The following is a 23,390-nucleotide window of genomic DNA, read 5'->3' as shown; positions in this document are numbered from 1 at the left end:
TTTTTAGCAAGTGACACGCTTTTGCAGGTTATCCTCCAGGTTCTGCAGTTTGAACTAATTGTTTTGAGAATCGTATTAACTGCTGTGCAGATGTTAATTCTGATGTGAGAAATGCACCAGAGCGACGAAGAAAAACTAACTGTAGAGAGAAATGGCACTCACTTGTGATTAACGTCCAGATGATCCAGCTTTCCTCCAGCACTTAAATGCGTTGTGTCTTCGTGGAAGTGTAAGGAGCTGTTAAAGGAGTCTTAAAACTCAGGGTGGTCTCAGCACTGTGTCGGGCCATGTGTCCCCATAGAAGCTTTTGAGCTCAGGAACGATAATGTCCCTGAGGGTAAAAATCTGTGTAAAATACTGTTTGTACAGTTTGCAATGCATCCAAATAAACATTTATTTTATGTGTTCATACACTTTTGAAACAGGTAATAGCTCTGTTACAGGAAGAGTTATTTAGATTAAAGGTTGTAATGTTTTCTTATCCTTTGGCTGTCAGATAAACGGGCGAGAGGTGGGCCAGGACCCCAGAGTGTTGCAGGAGGAGCTGCAGGCAGCCAGCGGCATTGTGTTTCTGAAGATTCTGCCCAGCTACCACGAGGCCATTCCTCCAAGACAGGTGATACATAGCAACACTAAATATGGTTATTTGGGGAACTGAAGTGGCAGAAAATTCTAATTAGTAAGAAAGAAACCAAGCCAGCTCCAATACTGAAGGCTCAGTGTGATAAAGACATGTTGCATTCCTCCAGGTGTACTTCAAGTGTCACTACGACTACGATCCAGCCAATGATAACCTGATTCCATGTAAGCAGGCGGGACTGAGGTTTGAAACAGGAGACATCCTGCAGATAGTCAACCAGGACGATGTCAACTGGTGGCAGGTGACAGAAACATGTCTGACTATGTTTTCTTTGTTTTTGCTGATCACACAGCAGGTGGCAACTTATTTAGATAATAATATTAAAAGAGTAACAAAACCTTCTTTGATGTTTGTTTTGCGTTTGCAAATGTTGTGCAGGCCCGTCATGTAGAGGGAGGGAATACAGGGCTGATTCCCAGTCAGCTCTTGGAGGAGAAAAGGAAAGCTTTTGTCAAGAGAGATGTGGAGCTGGCACCTGCAGGTAACCCACACAGGAAGTGTTAGATGAGGGCGAATCACTGCCACAAATTCCACATCTACAAATATACAAGTCTGGATGACAAATAAAAGACCGCTGCAAAATGATAAGTTCCTCAGGTTTTATCAAATCAAGTTCAATCAATCACATTTTATAAATCATGCATATTTAAAACAAGATTCGAAAGCCTTCGCATCAAAATTATAACAAAAAATAAAAAGGCACACCTCATAAATGTTCACACACAGTCACACACATACAAACTAAGCTTTGAGGAAACGATATCTTGGGGATCCAGTCCCACCAGAAGCCAGCCCACCCATGACCACAGAGGGCGCCACCACAGGAACCACCCAGGCCAGGGCAGGGGTCCAAACCACAGCCACAGGGCTGCAGTGCAGGACCCCCAGCCACGTAGACAAGGGCAGTCACCATGGCAACAACCCCGCAGACAGAGCAGGTAGAGCTACCAGTGTGAAGGATCCCCAGGAGGAAACACTGGAGTTAAACAGTAAAAACAAGAATAAATACACTTAGAAACACTAAGAACTGATAAGAGTGACAAAAATAAAGATATAAATAAAGGAGTTCAGGAAAAATATAAAATAAAGTGAGATAAAAAAATAAATAAATAAAAGTATTTATAAAAACTACTTTGGTTTAAACAAAATCAGAAAGCCATATAAATAGGCAATAAAAATATAAGAATATATGATTAAATAAGTAAAATTCTAAACAATAGCAAATAAAATTCAGCTATAAGCTAGACTGAAAAAAAAGGTCTTAAGCCTGTTTTCTCTGGTAGGCTGGTCCACAGTCGAGGCCTGCAGTGGTGGAACGAGGCCTCGCCATAAGTCTTGGTTCTGACTTTGGGAACAACCAAGAGGCCGGTACCAGAGGACCTCAGGGTCCGCTAGGGTTCATAATTTAAAAGCAGGTTTGGTAAAATAAGAAGGCCCAAGACCATTAAGACATTTATAAATAACTGTAATAACCTTAAATTCAATCCTGAAACACACAAATGCAGCAATTTTAAAATGGGTGTAATGTGTTCCCGCCCTCTGGTCCTCGTCAGAACACGTGCTGCTGAGTTCTGGAGTAATTGCAGGTTAGTGACAGACTTTTTGGGAAGACCAGAGCGCATGGCATTGCAGTAACTAGAAATAAAAGCATCAGCACCTCAGTGATGGCAAGAGAGAGCAAAGGGCGGACTCTGGTGATGTTTTAAGATGATAAAATCCTGTCTTTGTGACATTTCTAATATGTGGAATAAAATCCAGTTCAGAGTCAAAAAGGACACCCAGATTTCTCCCACACTGAGAATGTTTAACGTTTTGTAATTTTGATAAAATGATCTCTCTCTTATCTTCAGGACCAATAATTAAAACTTCAGTTTTGTACTGATTGAGCTGTATGAAGTTTCCATCCATCCATAATTTAATATCTAAAATACAGTTTAAAAGGATGTTAACTGCCTCCAGGTCATCAGGAGACACAGCGATGTAAAGTTGCTTATCACCAGCATAGCTGATCAATGCTGTGTCTCCTGATGACATCCCCAAAAGGCAACATGGACAGATTACAAAGAAGTGGGCCTAGAATTGATCCTTGGGGAATCCCACACTGCATTTTATGGATTGTTGAAAAGGATGTATCCATATTTAAATAAAACTGACAATCTGTGAGATATGAGTAAAAACATTTAAGACCAGTACCTGAGAGGCCCAGCAGACTTCTGTGTCTGTTTAATAAAATCTGGTGATCTACTATGTCAAAGGCAGCGGTTAGATCCAGTAGAACCAGAACTAAAAGTTTCCATTCATCAAAATTACACCTGAGGTCATTAACAAAAAGGGCCGTCTCAGTACTGTGGCTCCTCCTAAAACCAGATTTACATTTTTCCACAATATTGTTTTCATCCAAGAAGTCATTTAACTGAATAAAAACAACTTTTTCGATGATTTGACTTAAAAATGGGAGGTTGGGTACAGGTCAGTAATTATTAAAAACAGTGGAGTCTAAGTTACTCTTTAGACCCCAGATGGGAAAACACCCGTCTGAAGAGAGTAATTCACAATATTTAAAAGTTCATACTCAAAGAAACCATGAAATGTTTTTAAAGAAATGTGGGAATTGGATCTAAAAGGCAGGTTGTTGGGTTTAGTTGGAGAAAACTCAACCAAGCACATTCGCATCAACCAGGACAAAACTCTGCAGTGTTTCCTCAGATAAAAGCAGAGGTTCAGATCTGTTAAAATCAACAACATGTTAAGATAAAAGACTGGATCTGATAATATCGATTTTACCTCTGAAGTGGTCTCCAAAGTCCTCACATCCAGCATCTGATGCAGGCATGGAGGACTTGTTAAAATCAGCATTTATTAAAACATCAAAGGTTTTTAAAGAAATTTGGGGTTATTTCTGTTTTCTGTGGTGAGGTTTGAGAAGTGGAGCGTTCTGGCCCTTTTAAGTGTATTATTATTGAGTTGTTCACATAAAATTTCAAAATGGATTGTTAGTTTAGTTTTTCTACATTTCCCTCTCCACTCCTGCAATTTCTTTTCAGCTTCACAATTTCCTCATTTCTCCATGGTGTTTTGGATGTTCTTTTTAAGGTTTTAGTTTTAAGTGGAGCTGCTAAGTCAATAGCTGATTTTAGTCTATTGTTAAAATTATCTACAATAAAATCACATGATGCAGGTAAAATCTTGTATGTTCTGTTCTCTCTACTTTCTGTTCAGTACACACCTGAGGTGTGCACGACAAAGCTGGATTTTCTCTTATCCAGGTAACTTCAGGGTTAACCTGGGGTTTTCTGTAATTCAAAGCTGGTTAATTTCTTACCAGGGTCAATCACCATGGTAACCTGTGCTGAATGGCTAACTGGATAGGAGCTCAAGAAGTATAAAAGTGCCACCTCCTGACCAATCAGATCACTTGGAAAATGGCCGGCCCATTTTTAGAAGATCCTGATTGTAAGAGCAGCGTTTAGGAGAAAAAGAGTTTTAAGGAATAGATGCATCCTTTAGATGAAGAAATAAAGCCTCGTCACTGAGCGCTTTGAAGTATGTTTTGGTCCTTGTTCTTGACTTGTTTCCAAGTCCGTTTAGCTCCACCAAGGCTGCATCTGAAATAATGAACTAAGTAATAAAGCTCACACATGTCAGAACTGTAGAACCATGAATTTATGGTTATGTGGTCATGGCGAGGAATTAATATTCCAACACAAATGAGCCTCTAAAGAATTCATTGGAAACTAGAAGGACTGACAACACAGACCTCCACCAAGCCATTTTAATATTTATTTATTTATTTATAGCCAACAATTGTGGACATTAATTTTTAGTTAGAAGCTCTAATGGCAAAATTATCCCCATCTCCCCATAGTAAAGAATTTTTAAAAAAATTCTTAGATCCAGGCGGTGATCTCGATTACCCCAAAAATGTAAACACTTATTCTATTTCTGATATTTCCTTAAATTTGAACTAAAATCTCTCCATAAGTTTTTGAGTTACGTTGCTAACAGGCAGACAGATGCAGCCGAAAACATAACCTCTGCCTTGGCAGTGGTTATGCATTAATCACACGTTAATCACGCGTTAACACAACGTTTAATTAATGCTGTTAACTTTTTTTAATCTAAACAGTCAAGCTAAAAATGAAACATTAGAGAATATATAGGCCAGAAATGTGGATAATGAAACACTGAAGGTGCATGGATGGAAGTTATTGTTTATATTGTGAATATTTCTCTCTCCTCACCATCTAGAAGCTGTGAGATTCTCATCCTGCTTTCTGTCTGTTCACCTGATGCTGATATTCATCACATATTGTTCCTTCTGTGTTTAGAAGGAAGCAGCTTCACAGCTTTAAATTCATCCTGCTGACTTTTTACCTTTTAGTTAGTAAATCCTGAACATTTCATCCTTCTTTCTCATAAATATTTGATTTTATAAATATATATGATAAAATATTTTAACTGTTGCTGTTTAAAGAGAAAACTGCTGCTAAACCTGTTTTGTGTTTAGTGCAGGGGTCTGCAGCCTTTCCAATCCAAAGAGCCATTTTCCCCTCAGCCAGCTAAATAAAACTACTTTAGAGATGCAAATGTTACCAAACTTTTCAAAAAGACAACTTAATATATATATTTTTTATATTTAGGATATTTGTTATTCTTAAAGAACCACATTTTTATTTCCATTTTTAGGTTTTAAAATAAATAAAAACATCAAACCTTTATAAAAAGAGGATAAACAGACTTTCTTCAAAGGGATGTAGATATTTGTGGGAAATGATGTAAAGAAAAAAAGTCCCTGGTTTCCAACCTGATGACAAGAAAGATAGATTTAAAAAAATATTTTAGCCACGTATTTAGAGGCATTGTGGAAGGTCTAGAGCAGGGGTGTCCAGCTCCGGTCCTCAAGGGCCACCATCCTGCAGGATTTCGATGTGTCCCTGCTCCAAAACCACCTGACTCAAATTGATGAGTCATTGTGAAAAACATAATAGGCTGTTGGATCTATTTCATTTGAGATGGGTGTGTTGAAGCAGGAAACAATGAAAAATCTGCAGGACAGCTGCCCTCGAGGACCGACTTTGGGCACCCCTGGACTAAATAAATAAATAAAAATATGTAAGAGAATAAGGCACAAGCCATTCACAAGAAGGCATGCAAAATACAGCTAAGATATTAAATGGCTTTATACAAATGTAAAATGAAATACTAAAACATGTAAAAAAAAGTTTTTTTTAATTTTTTTTTATTGGAAAAGGATACAAAGTACAAAACAATACAGTATTCTTCTAAAAATTCAAACTAAATCCTTTTACAGTTTTTATACTTTTTCGTACTTACATTTTTAATCATAAAATAACAAAACATATGAACTAGGGTGCTTACAGTTTTTCCATTTTCCACTGGACAAGAAAAAGAGAGAAGAAAGAAGGAAAACAAAAACATGGGTTGTGCCATAAATGGAGAGAAGAGATACTCTGGAGGAGTCACGCAAAGTTCACTTGGTGGGGGGATATATAGGCAGAGATGCCAGTAGTAATCTGACTACATATTTTAACAAAATATAATCTAACGCGTTAGGATGTCCTACAATGTAATCAAATTACCGTTACTCTTCATATTCGTCCTGCGTTACTTCGGCACTCCCCACTCCTTTCACATATGATTTGAAATCAAGCGCCGTGGACGAAAGTGTATTTATCTAACTCAACACACCTTCTCATTAACGGTGGTACAGAAATTGTATGTACTCGTAAGCATGCAGCTACCTTTCTTCGCTGAAACTTGACCTTTTTTAAATCGACAAACACAAATCATTCACTGCACATGACTTTAGAAAAAAATATGATATAGAAACTTATTACCCTGGTGCATGATGGGAGGTCCGCCTCTCCACTTCCCTCATCAGAACCTATTCCAAACCGAATTGATTTTTTTTTTTTTAATAAGTCCGTTACTATTTCATTATTTTCTCATGTGTAAACGTAAAACATAATGCAGATTTGTCTTATGCTTAACGAGAGATGTTGCTTTATTTTATTGTTATTCATTTGAATTAATGTATATGATGGTAGGGAAGAAGCACTGAATGATTTACAAAGTTAATAAGAGACTGACTATGTTCATAGAAGGTGAAAAACAATTAAAAGTTACAAGTTGCAAAACATTGTAAAGTCACCATTCGTAACTAATGCACTTTCAGTAAAGTATATGCGAAAAAAAATCGATTGTCATTTTTTTGTTTGGGGGGTTTTAACTAATAAAGTAACTAGTAATCTAACTTAGTTACTTCTAAACCTTAGTAATCAGTAAAGTAACTAGATTACTTTTTAAAGAAGTAATCAGTAATCAGTGGTCAGATTACTTTTTCAAGTAATCTGTGGCATCACTGTATATAGGTGATCCATTTGTTCCAAATTTGGTAAAACTTATCCTTCTGAGTTCTGAGAGCATATGTCATTTTTCCATTTTAAAAATTTCAAGCGTCGTTCCATACCAATCCTCTAATGTTGGTGGGGCTGGGTTTAACCACCTTCTCATGATAGATTTTTTACTGGCAGCTAGAAGGGCCTGCAGCAGCTTTGTGTCTGTCCTCCTCTCCAGAGTTGTTACATGTCCAAGGTTTAGATTTACAAAGTCAAAAGTTATTTGTACCTTAAACACTGAATTCAGAGTTTTATGAATCTCACTCCAGTAACGGTACAGTCTAGTGCAGTCCCAAAACACATGGTAATGGTTAGCTTCCACTGAGCCACACTGTCTCCAACACTCTGAAGTCGCATTTCTGTATTTACCCTGAAGAGGATTTTTAAAGAACCTGATGATATTTTTCCAGCAATGTTCTCTCCACTCCAGTGAATTAGTAGATGTCCACTGGAAGTCACAGATTTCCTCCCACTCTACCTCCCCTATGCTGATTCCTGCTTCACTTTCCCACTTTTTCTTTATATGTAGAGTGTCATCTTTTCTGGCATGAAGCAGAGCCTTGTATAACCTTGAAATACCTTTATTTATAGTTGAACTATAGGCAAGTTTTAGGATTTTGAAAAAACTGGATTCATTTGATGTTAAATTTATATTTTTGCAATGTTTATTAAAATAAGTTTGCATCTGGAGGAACCTGAAAAAGTCATGTTTGGTTTGTAAGGACTGAAAACTCTGTAGTGTGTTTTTGTGTGTAAATGAGAGGTATGTCGTTAGTTCTTTACTTATCCAAGATTTAAATTTTCTGTCGCTTTTATTTGGTTGGAAGTCCGTGTCGTATGCGCACCACCTAAAGATTTTCAGCATATTACCAATTCCACATGTTTTGACCACTTTGTGCCATATTTCTAGAGTGTGGTTTATCCATGGATTCAGGCCTGTCAATTGGTCCGCAAGCCCTTTATCTGCAATTGCAGCCTGTAAAGGGAAATTAGAAGTCACCCCAGATTCCAACATCTTCCAATTAGCTACGTATTCTTGATTACACCAGTGTAACATGGGAATTAGTTGTGCAGCATAGTAGTAATATCTTAAACATGGCAGGGTTGTTCCTCTACTTCTTTTTTTTAATTGTAAGACAGAGAAGCGGACTCTAGGTCTCTTTCCCTGCCATATGAAACGTGATATCCATTTATCCCATTCCCCAACTGGTAAGGTCCTAAATAAATATAATAATCTCGGGAGGATATTCATTTTTACTGCATTTATCCTTGAATTTAAGTTAAGGAAGGGGACAAGGTTCCATCTATGCAAATCAGATTTTATAATGGAGGACAGTGGTCCATAGTTTACTTCAGACAATTTAGTAAGATCTTTTGGCAGGGTTATTCCTAAGTATTTTAGGGAATCTGCTCCCCAGTTAAGGTTAAATTTAATTTGTAGAGATTCAGGGCCATTGTAGTTCAATTGTGTTTAATTTATAGCCTGACAGCTTCCCAAAATCAGACAGCAATGACATCAGCTCTGTAAACGAGTTTTCAGGCTCCTCCAAGAAGACCAAGACATCATCCGCAAACATTGCGACCTTTTGTTCTTTACCAGATACCGTAATACCTTTAACATTTCCACACTGCCGTATTAACTGACCGAGGGGTTCAATGTATAGGGCAAAAAGGAGGGGAGAGATTGGGCAGCCCTGCCGTGTTCCCCTCTCCAGGATAAAAGAGTCCGAGAGATCCCCATTTATCTTTATGCGGGCTCTTGGCTTATGGTACAGAGACTTTATTAATGATATAAAATTGTCTTTAAATCCAAATTTTTCCAGTGCTTTGTAGAGAAATAGCCATCTGACTGAGTCGAACGCCTTCTCGGCATCTAATCCCACAATTATAGACTTAGTTTTATCTTTAGCTGTTTGTCCTATTACATGTAGTGATCTCCTGATATTGTCTAGTGTTTGTCTTTGTTGAATAAAACCAGTTTGGTCTAAGTGTATCAGGTCAGGTAAAACCTTTTCTAATCTACGCGCTAGTATCTATGTGAACAATTTATAATCTAGGTTAAGGACGCTAATGGGTCTGTAGTTGCTGCAATCTTGTTTGTCTTTGCCCTCTTTAGGGATAACCGAAATAATTGCGTCTCTCCATGATGGGGGGATTTCACCTTTTTGTATAATGCAGTTAAACGTGTTTAATAAAAGAGGGGAGAGTTCTTCCTTTAGGGCTCTATACCATTCTGCGGTATAACCATCAGGGCCTGGAGACTTTCTCACCTTTAATTTAGAGATCGCCAATTGTAGTTCCCTGGTTGTTATTGGTTGCACTAATTTCTCACCTTGTGAGCTTGTTAGCACAGGTAGATCTAATGATTTTAGAAAGGTTTCAATCTGAGCCTCATTCGGCTCCTGAGGTTGTGAGTATAGAGCCTGATAGAATAGCTCAAAACTCTCCTGGATTTTCTCCAGTTTACTTTCCACAGCCCTGGTCTGGGGGTTTTTTATTTTGTGAATAGTATTTTCTACTCTCTGTTTACATAATTTATATGCTAATAGTTTCGCTGATTTGCTGCCAATTTCATAATATTTTTGTTTCAAGAAGACTATTTTTTCTGAATGTCTTGGGTATAAATATTGTCAATTTCACCTCATATTTTCTTAATTTCTTCGTTTACCTTCAGATTTACTTTATTACTATCAATTAACTGTAGTCGTTTTAGTCTTCCCTGAAGGTCGGCCAATCGTTGTCCCTTTAGTTTCTTTAAATGAGAGGTTACCGATATAATTTTCCCCCTCATTACTGCTTTCAACGTGTCCCATAGAATTGTCTGGGACACTTCACCTGAGTCGTTAAATTCTAGAAAGTCTTTCATTTCTTTCTTTAATCCCTCTTTTATTTTTTTTATCATTTAGTATATTTGCATTTAGTTTCCATAATACCCTCCTAATTTTTTTTTACAAATTAATGGTTATAGAGATTGGGCTGTGGTCAGAAAGGTCAACTGTCTTAATATTACACTCTCTTATTCTAAACCTGTCAGTACTAAACATAAAGAAGTAATCTATTCTGGAATAGACAGTGTGCATAAGAATAATGTGTATAATCTCTGCATTTGGGATATAGCTCCCTCCAGACATCTATTATGCCTAGCTCTGTCATTAAGGATTTCACCTTCTTAATTAATGGAGTTTCTTGTTGGGGCGTTCCTGATGCATCTAGGTTAGGGTTCAACCTGATGTTGAAATCTCCTCCACAGATCACAACCCCTTGGGAATTTACCATTAGGTCAAATATATGTCTATAAATTTGCCAATTATTACCAGGGGGAATATAGACATTTATAAAAGTTATTTCAAATCCCTCTATTTTCCCTGTGATCTTTATAAATCGACCCTCATCATCCTTTAGTTCTGACATATGTTCGTAATTAAGTGTGCTCGATATTAATATAGCGACCCCTCTCTTATGACCTAGTTTATAGGAGGATGAAAATACATGCTTGAAGCCTCTCTTTTTCAATTTTGTGTGTTCAGCTTGACTCAAATGGGTTTCCTGGAGAAAGGCTACCTGAGCCCTTTACTTTTTTAATTTTGACAAGATCTTGCTCCTCTTGATGGGATTCAAGACTCCATTTACATTGAATGAAATGATTTCAACTGGTTCCCCTTGCATGTTATTTTAACTTAATAACAATATGTGTTAATTTTCCTCTCCTGATAGACTGTAAGCAAATCCCTTTTATCGTGGTAACTGAACAATGATACCAAAACCACAAAAAACAGTAAGAAGAACAAAGCACAGTGACCATCTTTCCCAACCTCCAACCTCAAGGTCTCTTTACTGACCTGTTCCAAATCTGAGGGATCGCCTCTGCCCCCCGTGGGGGCTAGGGGGCCCTCTACCGTGAAGGCAGCCATAGAGGAACAATTTCCCCTGGTCATTCCTCTTCACTGTTTGACCAAAGTCTTTTATGATGAAATTATTAAATCCGGCTTATTTATTTATTTTATAACCCCTAAGGCCAGTGTAGGTATTTGACCCTGCAATGAGAATTTTAGTCTGTAATGTCTGCTTCTGGACGTCTATACTTGCAGCCTTTCCTTGTAGCTCATTGTTTTCCTGGCCCCGGTTGTCCGCCTGGCCCGCAGTGGTTGCCACGTTCCTCGCTGAATCCTCTCCATTAGCGATGACGGTTGCGTGATCACTTTCACCAGCAGGCCTCGCCTCGCAACGTCCGCAGTCGCCTCCTCCACCGTCTCTTAGGTCGTTGTCCCCTCTTCGTAGAAAACCTTTAAACGAGCTGGGTAGAGGGTCTGGAACCATAGTTTGTTTTCTTTTAGTACTCTCCTGGCCTCAGCATATTCTCTTCTTCTGATTAGTATTCCCGGAGCGTAGTCATGATCAAGGCTGATCTTATTATTTTCCAGAATAAAGCCTTTCTTCTGCCATGCCAAACGAATCACTTCTTCCTTCATTCTGAAGCTCAGGAATCTAACTAGGATGGCTCTGGGTTGAGCATCAGGTGGGGGTTGCGGTGCAAGCGCCCGGTGGGCTCTTTCTATCTGCAGATCCTTCGTTGTGGGAATACCAAGGTTTTCTCTGAGTAACTTCTCTTTGAAAGGAATCAGTGCCTTTGGGCTCCCTTCTGCTCCTTCAGGAATGCCATATATCCTCACGTTTTCTCTCCTCGAACGGCTTTCTTACTCTATTAACTTTAGCTGGAGTTGTTCTTGTATTTTTAGCATTTTGGCTAGCACCTCCTCAACACTTTGCATCTTCTCCTCGTTCCCCACAATTCTTTCTTCTGCATCATCAAGTCTCGAGTTGGTCTTTGCAATCTCCTCTCTGATGTCTTCAAGTTTTTGGTTATTATCTTGCCTTAATTACCGTAATTCTTTTAGTATTAGCGTCAGGCTCGCCGGGTCCTCCTTATCATTTGCCGTGTCCTCGGAGAGGCCGTAGGCACAGACTGGCAGCCACTTTTCCGTCAGCCTGCCCCAGGGCAGCTGTGGCTACACACGTAGCTTACCATCACCAGGTATGAGTGAGGAGTGGATGAATAATGGATTCACAATGTAAAGCGCTTTGGGTGCCTTGAAAAGAGCTATATAAATCTAATCCATTATTATTATTATTATTATTATTATTATTATTATTGCTAGCATTAGCCTCCTTGTGTTGCAGCACATCGCTGTTTTTAGCTGCTACCAGAGCGGGTTTCCTATTTTTCTGTTTTGATGCCATCCTCTCCCCTTTCTAGAAGTTTAAAACCACAGATTTTACTTATGTTATCTTGACTTTCGGTGTATTTTCTTGCTTTTGGTCGGGAGATTACGTTTTATGCCACCATCCCTTGGTAACCCGGAAGCATAACCTCCAAAACATGTAAAATTAACATAAAACAAATAAAATAAAATCAACCAGTAACACACATGCAACAGCTACAAGAGACATAAGCACACACTAAAAAATGAACACAAAATTATATAATATATATATATCATCTAAAATGAAAATAAAGAAATGCAACCACTAACAAATATGCAATGAGTACAGAAGACAAAAACAGAAACCAAAGAACAAAAATTAGCACAAAAAACATCTTAAATTATAATTCTCACACAGAGAAAATAACCATCATAGTTTGAGTAAATAGTATAAAACGTTCTCACAGAGATGCCCAGTATGATTATATGTGTTTGTTTTGTAAAAGACAATAATTAATATCACAGGACACATATGTCTGGCTTTAAAGGGTGGCGTGTGTGTTGGTGATAACATGACAGACAGGTGAAATGAGCGTACAGGGCTCCATATTCTCCTCAGATCCACACAGATGCAACAAAGCTCCTGAGATGGAGCTTCACACATGGACAATGATTCAAAACATAGCAAAACAAAAACTCAGGCTCCAGTAAAAAGCTTCATAATCTGCAGTAACAGGGACTTCATCTCAATCGAATCTAAAGTCACCTGAAAAGAAAGATTTGTACACCCGAAAGAGATCAGTTCATGAATCCTTTCTTAAAATTTAGATGCAACTAGCTTTATACTCTACATGTGCATGGTGTTGTTTTAAGTGATAATTCAGCATGGTGACAAATAACACTTTTTCTATCATTTTGTTCAGTTTAGGACAGGGGTGCCCAAGTCCGGTCCTCGAGATCTACCAACCTGCAACTTTTAGATGCAACCCTTCTCCAACACACCTGAATCAAATGTCACCTGCATGTTATTCAGCTCTGCAGTGGCCTGGTAACGAGCCAGTCATTTGATTCAGGTGTGTTGGACAAGGGTTGCAGGATGTTAGATCTCAAGGACCGGACTTGGGCACCCCTGGTCTAGAGAGACACTTGCATCTCCAGAGTCGCAGGTTGGAGACCCCTGATGTAGTGTTTGTAAACCAGAATTTACTTCAGTTTCTTTATATAACCGTAGGCCTTCTTTTAAAGGGAAAGAGACATTTTGCACATAACAATGCGATTAATCGCGATCAAAAATTTTAATCGTTGCCCAGCACTAGTTTAAAGCTTTAAATGGACCGGCCTCCAAATACATTACTGATTGCCTCCATATTTACTGTCCAGCATGCACTGTGAGGTCCGAGGGCCAGTCCCAGCTCGTGGTGCCTAAGATGAGACTTAAAACTAGAGGGGACAGGGCCTTCTTTATAGTCGGCCCCTGACTCTACAAGGCTCTGCCCCTCCATGTCTAATCTGTCCCCACAGTGGAGGCTTTAAGTGTGGTCTAAAGACCCACTTTTATTCACTGACCTTTAACACCACGTCAGTTGTGTGGTCCTCTTTTTATTTATTTTATCTTTTCACTTCATTTATTTTATATTTTTTCTTGTTTTTATTGTTTTAGAAGAGCTGGTGGAGCTTAACAGAGAAACAGTTGGTTATTGTTTTTATTTTATTCATCATCATCAATATAATTTTTTTTTCCAAATCAGAATCCCTGGGTTAACGGTGAAGTCCGTGCTAAACTTAAAGCACGGACAGACGCCTATAACTCAGGTGACTTGGATGAGTACAGGAAGTCCAGGTACGCGCTTTGGAGAGCTATATGTAATGCAAAGAGACAGTAAAAGGACAAAGTAGAGTCTTATTACAAGGGCTCCAACACCAGGAGCATGTGGGCCAGATTAAAGACTCTTACTGAAAACAAAAAGAAGACCAGCAGTACTGAGGGGATATCTGTATTTCTGCCTGAAGATCTGAACACCTTTTCTGCCTCTTTGAGAGCACCTCTACAGATACAGAGGTACAAAAGGCTCAGGAGGACCACTGCCCACCTGTGATAACCAGGGCAGACGTGTGCAGAACTTTAAAAAGGATAAACACACATAAGGCTACTGGACCTGGCTGCATCCCCAGCAGAGCTCTCAAGGTGCATGCAGACCAGCTGGCAGATGTCTTTTCAGACATTTTCAATATGTCACTGCTCCAGTTTGTAGTTCCCACATGCTTCAAAAAGACCATCGCTGTCCCTTTCCCCAAGAAAACCAAAATCCTTTCCCTGAATGACTACCGCCCAGTAGCACTCACTTCCACCATCATGAAGTGCTTTGAGTGGTTAGTCAAATCATTCATCACTTCCTCCGTCCCAGATTCATTAGACCAGGGGTAGCCAACATTGGTCCTCGAGGGCCCCAATCCGGCAGGTTTTCCAGATTTCCCTGCTCCAGCACACCTGACTCAAATTAAATGGATCCAACAGCCTATAAGGATCTCCACAATGACTCGTTAGTTTAAGTCAGGTGTGTTGGAGCACAGAATTCTGGAAAACCTGCCGGATTGGGGCCCTCGAGGACCAATGTTGGCTACCCCTGCATTAGACCCACCTCAGTTTGCCTACCGGCCCAACAGGTCAATGAAGATGCCATCACCTTCACCCTCCACACAGCCCTTTCCCACCTGGACCAGATGGACACATAAGTGAGAGTGCTGTTTATTGACTACAGCTCAGCATTTAACACCATTTTGTCCTCCAAACTCGTCACCAAGCTCAGAGACCTCGGGCTCAACAGCATCCTCTGTGACTGGATCCTGAACTTCTTGACAGGCGGACGACAGGCGGTGCAGACGGGCGGCACCACCTTCTCCACCCTGACTCTAAACTCCGGCGCCTCCCGGGTCTGTGTGCTCAGTCCTCTGCTGTACTACTTATTCACGCATGATTGCGTAGCCACCCACAGCTCCAATACCATCGTTAAATTTGCTGACGATACAACCGTCATTGGCCTGATCACCGGTAATGACGAGCCGGCCTACAGAGAGGAGGTCAGAGGCATGGCATCTTGGTGTCAGGACAACAATCTCCATCTTAACATCAACAAAACTAAGGAACTGATTGTGGACTTAAGGAGGAGGTAGAGGGAGGACCACGCCCCCTTTCCATCAACGGGGCTACGGTGGAAAGAGTCAACAGCTTCAGGTTCTTGGGGTTCACATCAGTGAGGACCTCACCTGGACTCATCACCCTGACTGTATTACAAAGTCAGCCAGACAGAGGCTCTTCTTCCTCTGCAGGCTACGGAGGCTCAACATGGGCTCAAGGATCCTCTGCAACTTTTATAGATGCACCATAGAGAATATCCTGACTGGCTGCATCACTGCCTGGTACAGCAGCTGCACCGCCCTCCACCGCAAGGCTCTACAGAGGGTGGTGAAAACTGCTCAGCACATCACCGGGACGATCCTGCCATCCATGGAGCACCTCTACACCCAGCGGTGTAGGAGGAAGGCCACCAAAATCATTAAGAACCCCACCCACCCCAGTCACAAACTGTTTTGTCTGCTACCGTCTGGCCGACGGTTTGGCAGCATTCCAGGCCGTCCCACCAGCTCAGGGCAGCTTCATACCGCAGGACATAAGACTTCTTAATGCTGTCAGCAGCAACGCCGCCTTTAAATATCATCTTCTTATTGCTTTTTATATATTTCACTGTATAACTTATTTGTAGTATTCTTGCTATTTTCATGTGGTTTATATTCTTTTTAACATTTTTAGGAGAGCCTGGGATCTAAGAATTTCACTGCCAATGATTATTGATGTAACTGTTGTGCAATGACAATAAAAATTCATTCATTCAATATTGCTGATTTTTTTATGTGCAGCACTTTGGAGGCATGTTTTTGTTTTTAAAGTGTACTTTATAATAATTATATTATTTATAAAATAAAGTGGATTGGATTGGAGAAAAACAAGATCAACAGGAAGTTTTGATTCATTTTAAGTCGTTGGTTGCAGGAAACGTTTTTGACACCTTTGCCTATTTTCTGTCTTTGCAGCAGTTTGATGATAAACTGGATAAAATCCTGAAGCTTACTGCTGTTTTTTTTTACTGTTCCAGGAAATCTTTGTTCTGGTATTGGAGGGAGGAAGAAGAAGAAAATGATGTATGTGACAACAAAAAATGCAGGTAACAGCACAGTTGCTGAACGAGCTCTGTAGCTCCATGGTCAGTTTCTTCCTGTCTGAGCCGGTCAAGCTTTCATTTTGCTTTTTATTGGACATAGTGCTAGTATTTACAAAGCTGTGTATAAAAACACAAATCAGTAGTGCAAGAGAAAGACTAAACAAAACAAAATTAAACCAAATTGAAAGAAAAACACTGTAAAAGGTAAAGGAATTCACGTTTGGCAAGTCCTACATTAACAGTTAACATCCTACATGTTAATGTTAACTGTTGCATTAATAGCAATAATAAGCATCCAGAGAGACCTCCACCAAGCCATTGTAGTTTTGATTTGCCAATAAGAGTTTCTATTTCCCTATAATAAAGCATCCTTTTAAAAATTCCTAGATCCAGGCGGTGATCCGAATCACCCCAAAATCTAATCACTTGTGTCCTATTTCCTAAAAATTTTATCAAAATCTGTCCATCTGTTAACCGACAGACAGGCAGACAGGCCAATGCAGTCCAATACATGTGTACAGAAATAAATATGCTCCTTGTTATCCATCCTTCCTCTTTCAGAGTTTGACCGGCATGAGATTCTGCTGTATGAAGAAGTGGCCAAAGTTCCTCCTTTTAAGAGGAAAACACTGATTTTAATTGGAGCCCAGGGTGTTGGCAGACGTAGACTTAAGACCAAGCTTCTACTGAGGGATCCACAACTCTTCGGCACCACCATCCCATGTATGAAATCTGTCTAATTGATCATCGCTTAAAGGACACTGTTAAAGTTTGAACTTTTTTTCTTTTTAAATCTTGAAATGATTGAGACATGATGGCAGACTGTGCTGTTGTTTCTGTTCAGACACCTCCAGGAAGTCCAAAAAAGGTGAGCGTGAAAGTCGAATGTACGCTTTCACAAGCCGCAGCAAGATGGAGACCGACATCAAGAATGGACGTTATCTGGAATACGGAGAATTTGAGGGCAACCTGTACGGATTAAAGATCGACTCCATCCATGAGGTGGTGGAGGCAGGACGCGTCTGCATACTGGACGCCAACCCACAGGTATGACAGTAGTTACTGGTTCCTCTACGGTTCTTGATTTTCACAAGGAAGAATGTTTGATTCTCCAAAAACAGTCAGTAGAGACCTGAATTTCTTGTTATTTAAAGCTGATTCGTGTTGCTATTGTCAACAAACCCTTTTTCACCTGAGTTTTCAAGGTACAAAGTATAAATATATATATATATATACATATATATATATATATATATATATATATATACATATATATTAGTGCTGGGCAACGATTATAGGCGTCTGTCCGTGCTTTAAGTTTAGCACGGACTTCACCGTTAACCCAGGGATTCTGATTTGGAAAAAAAATTATATTGATGATGATGAATAAAATAAAAACAATAACGAACTGTTTCTCTGTTAAGCTCCACCAGCTCTTCTAAAACAATAAAAACAAGGAAAAATATAAAATAAATGAAGTGAAAAGATAAAATAAATAAAAAGAGGACCACACAACTGGCGTGGTGTTAAAGGTCAGTGAATAAAAGTGGGTCTTTAGACCACACTTAAAGCTTCCACTGTGGGGACAGATTAGACATGGAGGGGCAGAGCCTTGTAGAGTCAGGGGCCGACTATAAAGAAGGCCCTGTCCCCTCTAGTTTTAAGTCTCATCTTAGGCACCACGAGCTGGGACTGGCCCTCGGACCTCACAGTGCATGCTGGACAGTAAATATGGAGGCAATCAGTAATGTATTTGGAGGCCAGTCCATTTAAAGCTTTAAACTAGTGCTGGGCAACGATTAAAATTTTTGATCGCGATTAATCGCATTGTTATGTGCAAAATGTCTCTTTCCTTTAAAAAAAGGCCTACAGCTACAAAAAGAAAATGCAGTAAGTTTTGGTTTACAATCACGACATCAGGGGTTTTCCAACCTGTGACTCTGGAGCTGCAAGTGTCTCTCTGGACCTTCCACAAAGCCTCTAAATACGTGGCTAAAATATTTTTTTTAAATCTATCTTTCTTGTCATTAGGTTGGAAACCAGGGACTTTTACGTCATTTTCCACAAATATCTACATTCCTTAGCAGAAAGTCTGTCTATCCTCTTTTTTTAAAAAAGGTTTTATGTTTTTCTTTATTTTAAAACCTTAAAAATGGAAATAAAAATGGGGTTCTTTAAAAATAACAAATATCCTATGGTGGCTCTTTATTAAAATATATATTAAGTTTCCTTTTTGAAAAGTTTGGTAACATCTGCGTCTCTAAAGGAGTTTTATTTAGCTGGCTGAGGGAAAAATGTCTCTTTGGATTGGAAAGGCTGCAGACCCCTGCACTAAACACATAAACAGGTTTAGCAGCAGTTTTCTCTTTAAACACCAATAGTTAAAATATTTCTTCATATAAAATCAAATATTTATGAGAAAGAAGGATGAAATGTTCAGGATTTACTAACTAAAAGGTAAAAAGTCAGCAGGATGAATTTAAAGCTGTGAAGCTGCTTCCTTCTAAACACAGAAGGAACAATATGTGATGAATATCAGCATCAGGTGAACAGACAGAAAGCAGGATGAGAATCTCACAGCTTCTAGATGGTGAGGAGAGAGAAATATTCACAATATGCACAATAACTTCCATCCATGCACCTTCACTGCTTCATTATCCAGGTTTCTGGTCTATAATTTCTCTAAACTTTCATTTTCAGCCTCCGCTACCGGGAGTTAAGGGGTTAACATCTCGTTTCCGGGTGTAGCTTCAGGTCTGTAGATGTAACTATAAACATGTGTGGTATCCACAGAAAGTCCAGAATCTCAGCTACCAGCTCAGTAAAACCATTTCTATCACCAACAAACACAGTTAAGACAACAAATTATTTAAAGAGCAGCTACACAAAGTCCGAAAAACATGTAAACACAAATGACGTCTCCCCGTGTCCACCCCACGGCATGAACACGAACAAACGACTCCTCTACTGAAAGCTCACATCTCACAGATTCCACAGCTGGAAGTTTCATCTCGCTAAGACCAAGATTCACCGAACCAGAGGCAGAAGAAGACCCGATTTATGCTTCACGTTTGTAAAAGTCAGAAAACACGTCTTACCTTTGCTGTCTTACATAAATTAAAACCGTATTTATTAAAAAAAAATAATGAAAAAGTTTCCCGTCCAAAAATGACGATGTTCTGTCCATCTGCATGTATTTTGAAACGTCGGTTCTTTTTTTCTTCTTCCTGTTCCAGACAGAAAACATCTCTTTATTTTAATAAACCTGCTCTCTTCCGATCACGTCAGACGCACCGCTGCAGCAGGGAAGAGAGACATGGACGCCATGTTTCTGTCATCAAAGCCAGCGGCCAGCAAAAAAAAAAAAAAAATTAACGCACGATTAAAAAAATTAACTGCGTTAATTAAGCGTTGCGTTAACGCGCGATTAACGCGTTAACGTGCCCAGCACTAATATATATATATAAACTATGTACATATATGTATGTACTGAAGACCCCTACCCTGTCGATGAGATCGAAGCGGGTGGTGAACAGTATAGACAGGGCCAGCATCAAGCATGGGAGGGGGCATGTAGCAGATACCAAGGGACTGTCGTGTACCGGCTTCACCTTGGACACATGAAAGTCAGATGAACACACAGAGAACGTGGCTGAGCCAACCGGACTGTCACCAGATTCACAATCTTCTGGATAGCGTAAGGCCTGATTAACTGCAGAACCAGCTTCTGGGAGTTCACACGCCAAGGCAAGTTCTGAGTGAACAACCACACTTGCTGACCCACCCTGAAAACAGAAGTGTCCACTTCCACCATGAGCTGTCGGTCAGGGTCAGGCAGGTGGTGGATGGGTGAAGAGGTGAAATCCTTCTCGAGGGTCTGGAAGGTCGCTGCAGCGGAGGCTAACCACTGGAAAGGTATCTTGGAAGAAGTCAAGGCATGGAGCGGGGCGGCCATGGAACTAAAGCTACGGATGAAGCGATGATAGAAATTGGCATAGCCTAAGAAACGCTGGTGTTGTGTCCTGCCAAGGTCACCGGCAGCGAGCAGATGGGAAATTTAGTAAATTCCCTCGTGAAACCCATATTGCATATGGAAGGTGTGGGGTTACATGTGAAATCAATGTGTTTTTGTATGACGATGTTTTACCATGACCATACAAAGGGGACAATTTTACAGCACTTTTACAACTTTTCACATGCACTCCACATTTGCAGCATGTGAGGAACACGTGTGAAATGCATATTTTGTACATGGTAAACGTGGATTCTGAACGTTTTCATGGTAACATGTAAAAGCCAAGTCATGTGACACCCATCTAATCACACTGTGTGTGTGTGTGTGTGCGTGCGTGTGTGTGTTGCTTGCAGTCTCTCAAAGTGCTGCGGACCTCTGAGTTCTTGCCGTACGTGGTCTTCCTTCAGTCTCCGGACTTTGAGGTCCTCAAGGCTATGAATTGCTCAGCTGTAGAGGCGGGGGTGGAAACCAAGACTCTGACGGTACAAAGAATTCAATCCTTCAATGTTTTTCTGCCACAGAGCAGTAAGATAACGCATGTACGTTCCCTTCGCAGGACGAGGAGCTGCAGAGGACGTGCGACGAGAGCGCTAAAATTCAGGCAGCTTACGGTCACTACTTTGACCTCAGTATCATCAACGAGAACCTCGACGAGACCTACCGCACAGTCAAAGCTGCACTGGAAACGGTTTCTAAAAATCCCCAGTGGGTCCCCGTAAACTGGGTCTTCTAGAAAGAGGTTTTGGAGGCTGCAGGACGGAGTCTGCTTGAGAAAAAAAAGTGCTGAAAATGACTTGTTCTCTAAATATAGATTCTAGATTTTCATCAGTTCCCGCTGACATCTAACCTCAGCATCAGCTTAGAATAGATTAGACATTCATTATTCAATGACTCTTCTAGTTTTCAGTGCAGGAAACATGAAAAGACAGAAGGAAGTAGAAGAAAATCTATACCTGGATACATGGAGAACTCCGTGTTTATACGTATCTACACACAGGGACCAAAAACATTCCCATTTTAAATCCATGTTCCATTTGAGTAAAGGTCTGGTTCTAGGTCCAGATGATTCTCTAAGAAATGAATGTTAATCAGTTCAGATTCCTCTCAGTAAGACTGTGTGCGCATGCAGGAGCATGGACTCCAGACTTTTATATGTTTTTAAATTCCTGTGCCATTACTGATGATCCACAGCAGACTGTCAGTGTTTACGTCGCGGTCACATTTAAACGTCTGAAATCTGCCCATTTCTTTCTAACACAGTCAAAACATAAACATTTCTCATTATTACTTCATTTTTTACAGCTAACATCTCAGCTCCAGCTTAAAAACAGATGTATAAAGGTGAATCCAGCAGATTCAAGCCCAATGTCTCTTGTTTACTTGTGAATTAGTATGTGGCAAATGAGGCATGACGGGGGCCGTCGACGACAAGCAAACCTCACCTTTTATTTGTTCCCTGGGACATTTTTAAATGTAGTCCAGCAATCCAGTTGTGTTCTTTTTCCAGCGTAGTCATACACACACACACATACATAACAAACAAGAGACATAGACAAGGGAACGCCTAATCCTGAACCATGTTGGAGAGTCCTGTGAAGAACCGCATGTATTCAAACATCTATCACATTTGACAGATTTAACTCCTGAAAACCACAAAACATTCTTAGAAACAAACTGCTAGTTAGGGATAGAAATCACAAGTTTGATCAGGATCTGATATTACAGCCCCAGTTTAAACATTGGATAAAATGTAGATAAGAACAGAATAAAATAACTTACAAATCTCGTCAACCCATATTTTATTCCCAGTAGAACGTAAACAACATATCTAATGTTGAAAGTGAGACATTTTACCATTTCATGGAAAATATGAGCTCATTTTGAAGCTGATGACAGCAACACATCTGTAAAGAGTTAGAACAGGGGCAACAAAAGGCTGGAAAAGTAACAACTGGAAGAGCATTTCACAACTAATTGGATTAATTGGCAACAGGTCAGTAACATGACTGGGTATAAAAGGAGGACTTCAGAGAGGCAGAGTCTCTCAGATGGAAAGATGGACGGACGTTCAAGACAAACTAGGTCTAAAAATTGTGGAACAATTATAGAAAAATGTTCTTTAGACTTCGAAGATCCCACCACCACCATGTGTAACATCATCAAAAGCTTACAAGAATCAGGAGGAATCTCTGTGCGCATGGGACAAGACTGAAGGTCAGACTGGATGCTGGTGATCCTGGGGTCCTCAGGCAGCCCTGCATTAAAAACAGACACAATTCTCTGCTGGAAATGACTGCAAGGACTCAGGAGCACTAACAGAAATCACTGTGTTGCTGCCATCAAATTAAAGAGCTAATATTTTCCGTTTATTTACATATTTACACAACTTTTTTAGAATTGTGGTTTTATATAAATTCAGCTAAAAACAACTGTTTTCTGACATCCCCAATTCAAACACAAATTTAATTGAGGATTCAGCAATCCAATTCGTTACTAATAACTAATGAGGGTTTGATTCATATTTTAAGTTTGGATTGATGCTCTTGACTCGATCATTACATCTATGATTCAGTCATGGCTAAGTCTTCTGTTAATGACCATTGAGAAAAGGTCTCGGTCGAGCTGTTGGCAGTTTGAAAATTACAGTATGACATGATCTGTTGTCATCACATATAAACCTTTATTTGGTTTTAATACAGCTTTACCAGCAGAATTATGTTGATGCAAACCACTAACAAATGGACTGAGAACTGAGGACTCCCATACGGTTTATAGAGGCGGCGTTCCTCACACATCCTGCATGAAAACTGTTTAATTAGCACAGTCATTCACTTTACTTTCATGTTATAGTCATCCTGATTTATTTATTCCTTCATTTGTACAGTTTGTAGATATCTT

At 39.8% G+C, this 23,390-nt stretch overlaps 1 protein-coding gene across 1 annotated transcript in view; it reads left to right on the top strand.

Moving 5' to 3' along the window:
• mpp2a (membrane palmitoylated protein 2a) overlaps positions 1–23,096 on the top strand; it is a 34,368-nt gene extending 11,272 nt beyond the window's left edge. Inside the window, exons 7-14 of the mRNA XM_041974717.1 lie at positions 497–616; positions 750–881; positions 1,019–1,121; positions 16,412–16,480; positions 17,039–17,200; positions 17,322–17,524; positions 20,846–20,974; positions 21,049–23,096. Of these exons, the coding sequence (XP_041830651.1) occupies positions 497–616; positions 750–881; positions 1,019–1,121; positions 16,412–16,480; positions 17,039–17,200; positions 17,322–17,524; positions 20,846–20,974; positions 21,049–21,225 (1,095 nt within the window). The 3' untranslated portion in view covers positions 21,226–23,096. The remainder of the gene's footprint in view (positions 1–496; positions 617–749; positions 882–1,018; positions 1,122–16,411; positions 16,481–17,038; positions 17,201–17,321; positions 17,525–20,845; positions 20,975–21,048) is intronic.
• The last annotated feature ends 294 nt before the right edge of the window (positions 23,097–23,390 follow it).

This window comes from Melanotaenia boesemani, chromosome 2 (genome assembly GCF_017639745.1).
Source record: "Melanotaenia boesemani isolate fMelBoe1 chromosome 2, fMelBoe1.pri, whole genome shotgun sequence".
In the NCBI taxonomy this organism is placed as follows: Eukaryota; Metazoa; Chordata; class Actinopteri; order Atheriniformes; family Melanotaeniidae; genus Melanotaenia; species Melanotaenia boesemani.
Note: the sequence above shows the minus strand (reverse complement) of the source record. Positions and strands in the feature narration are given on the sequence as shown.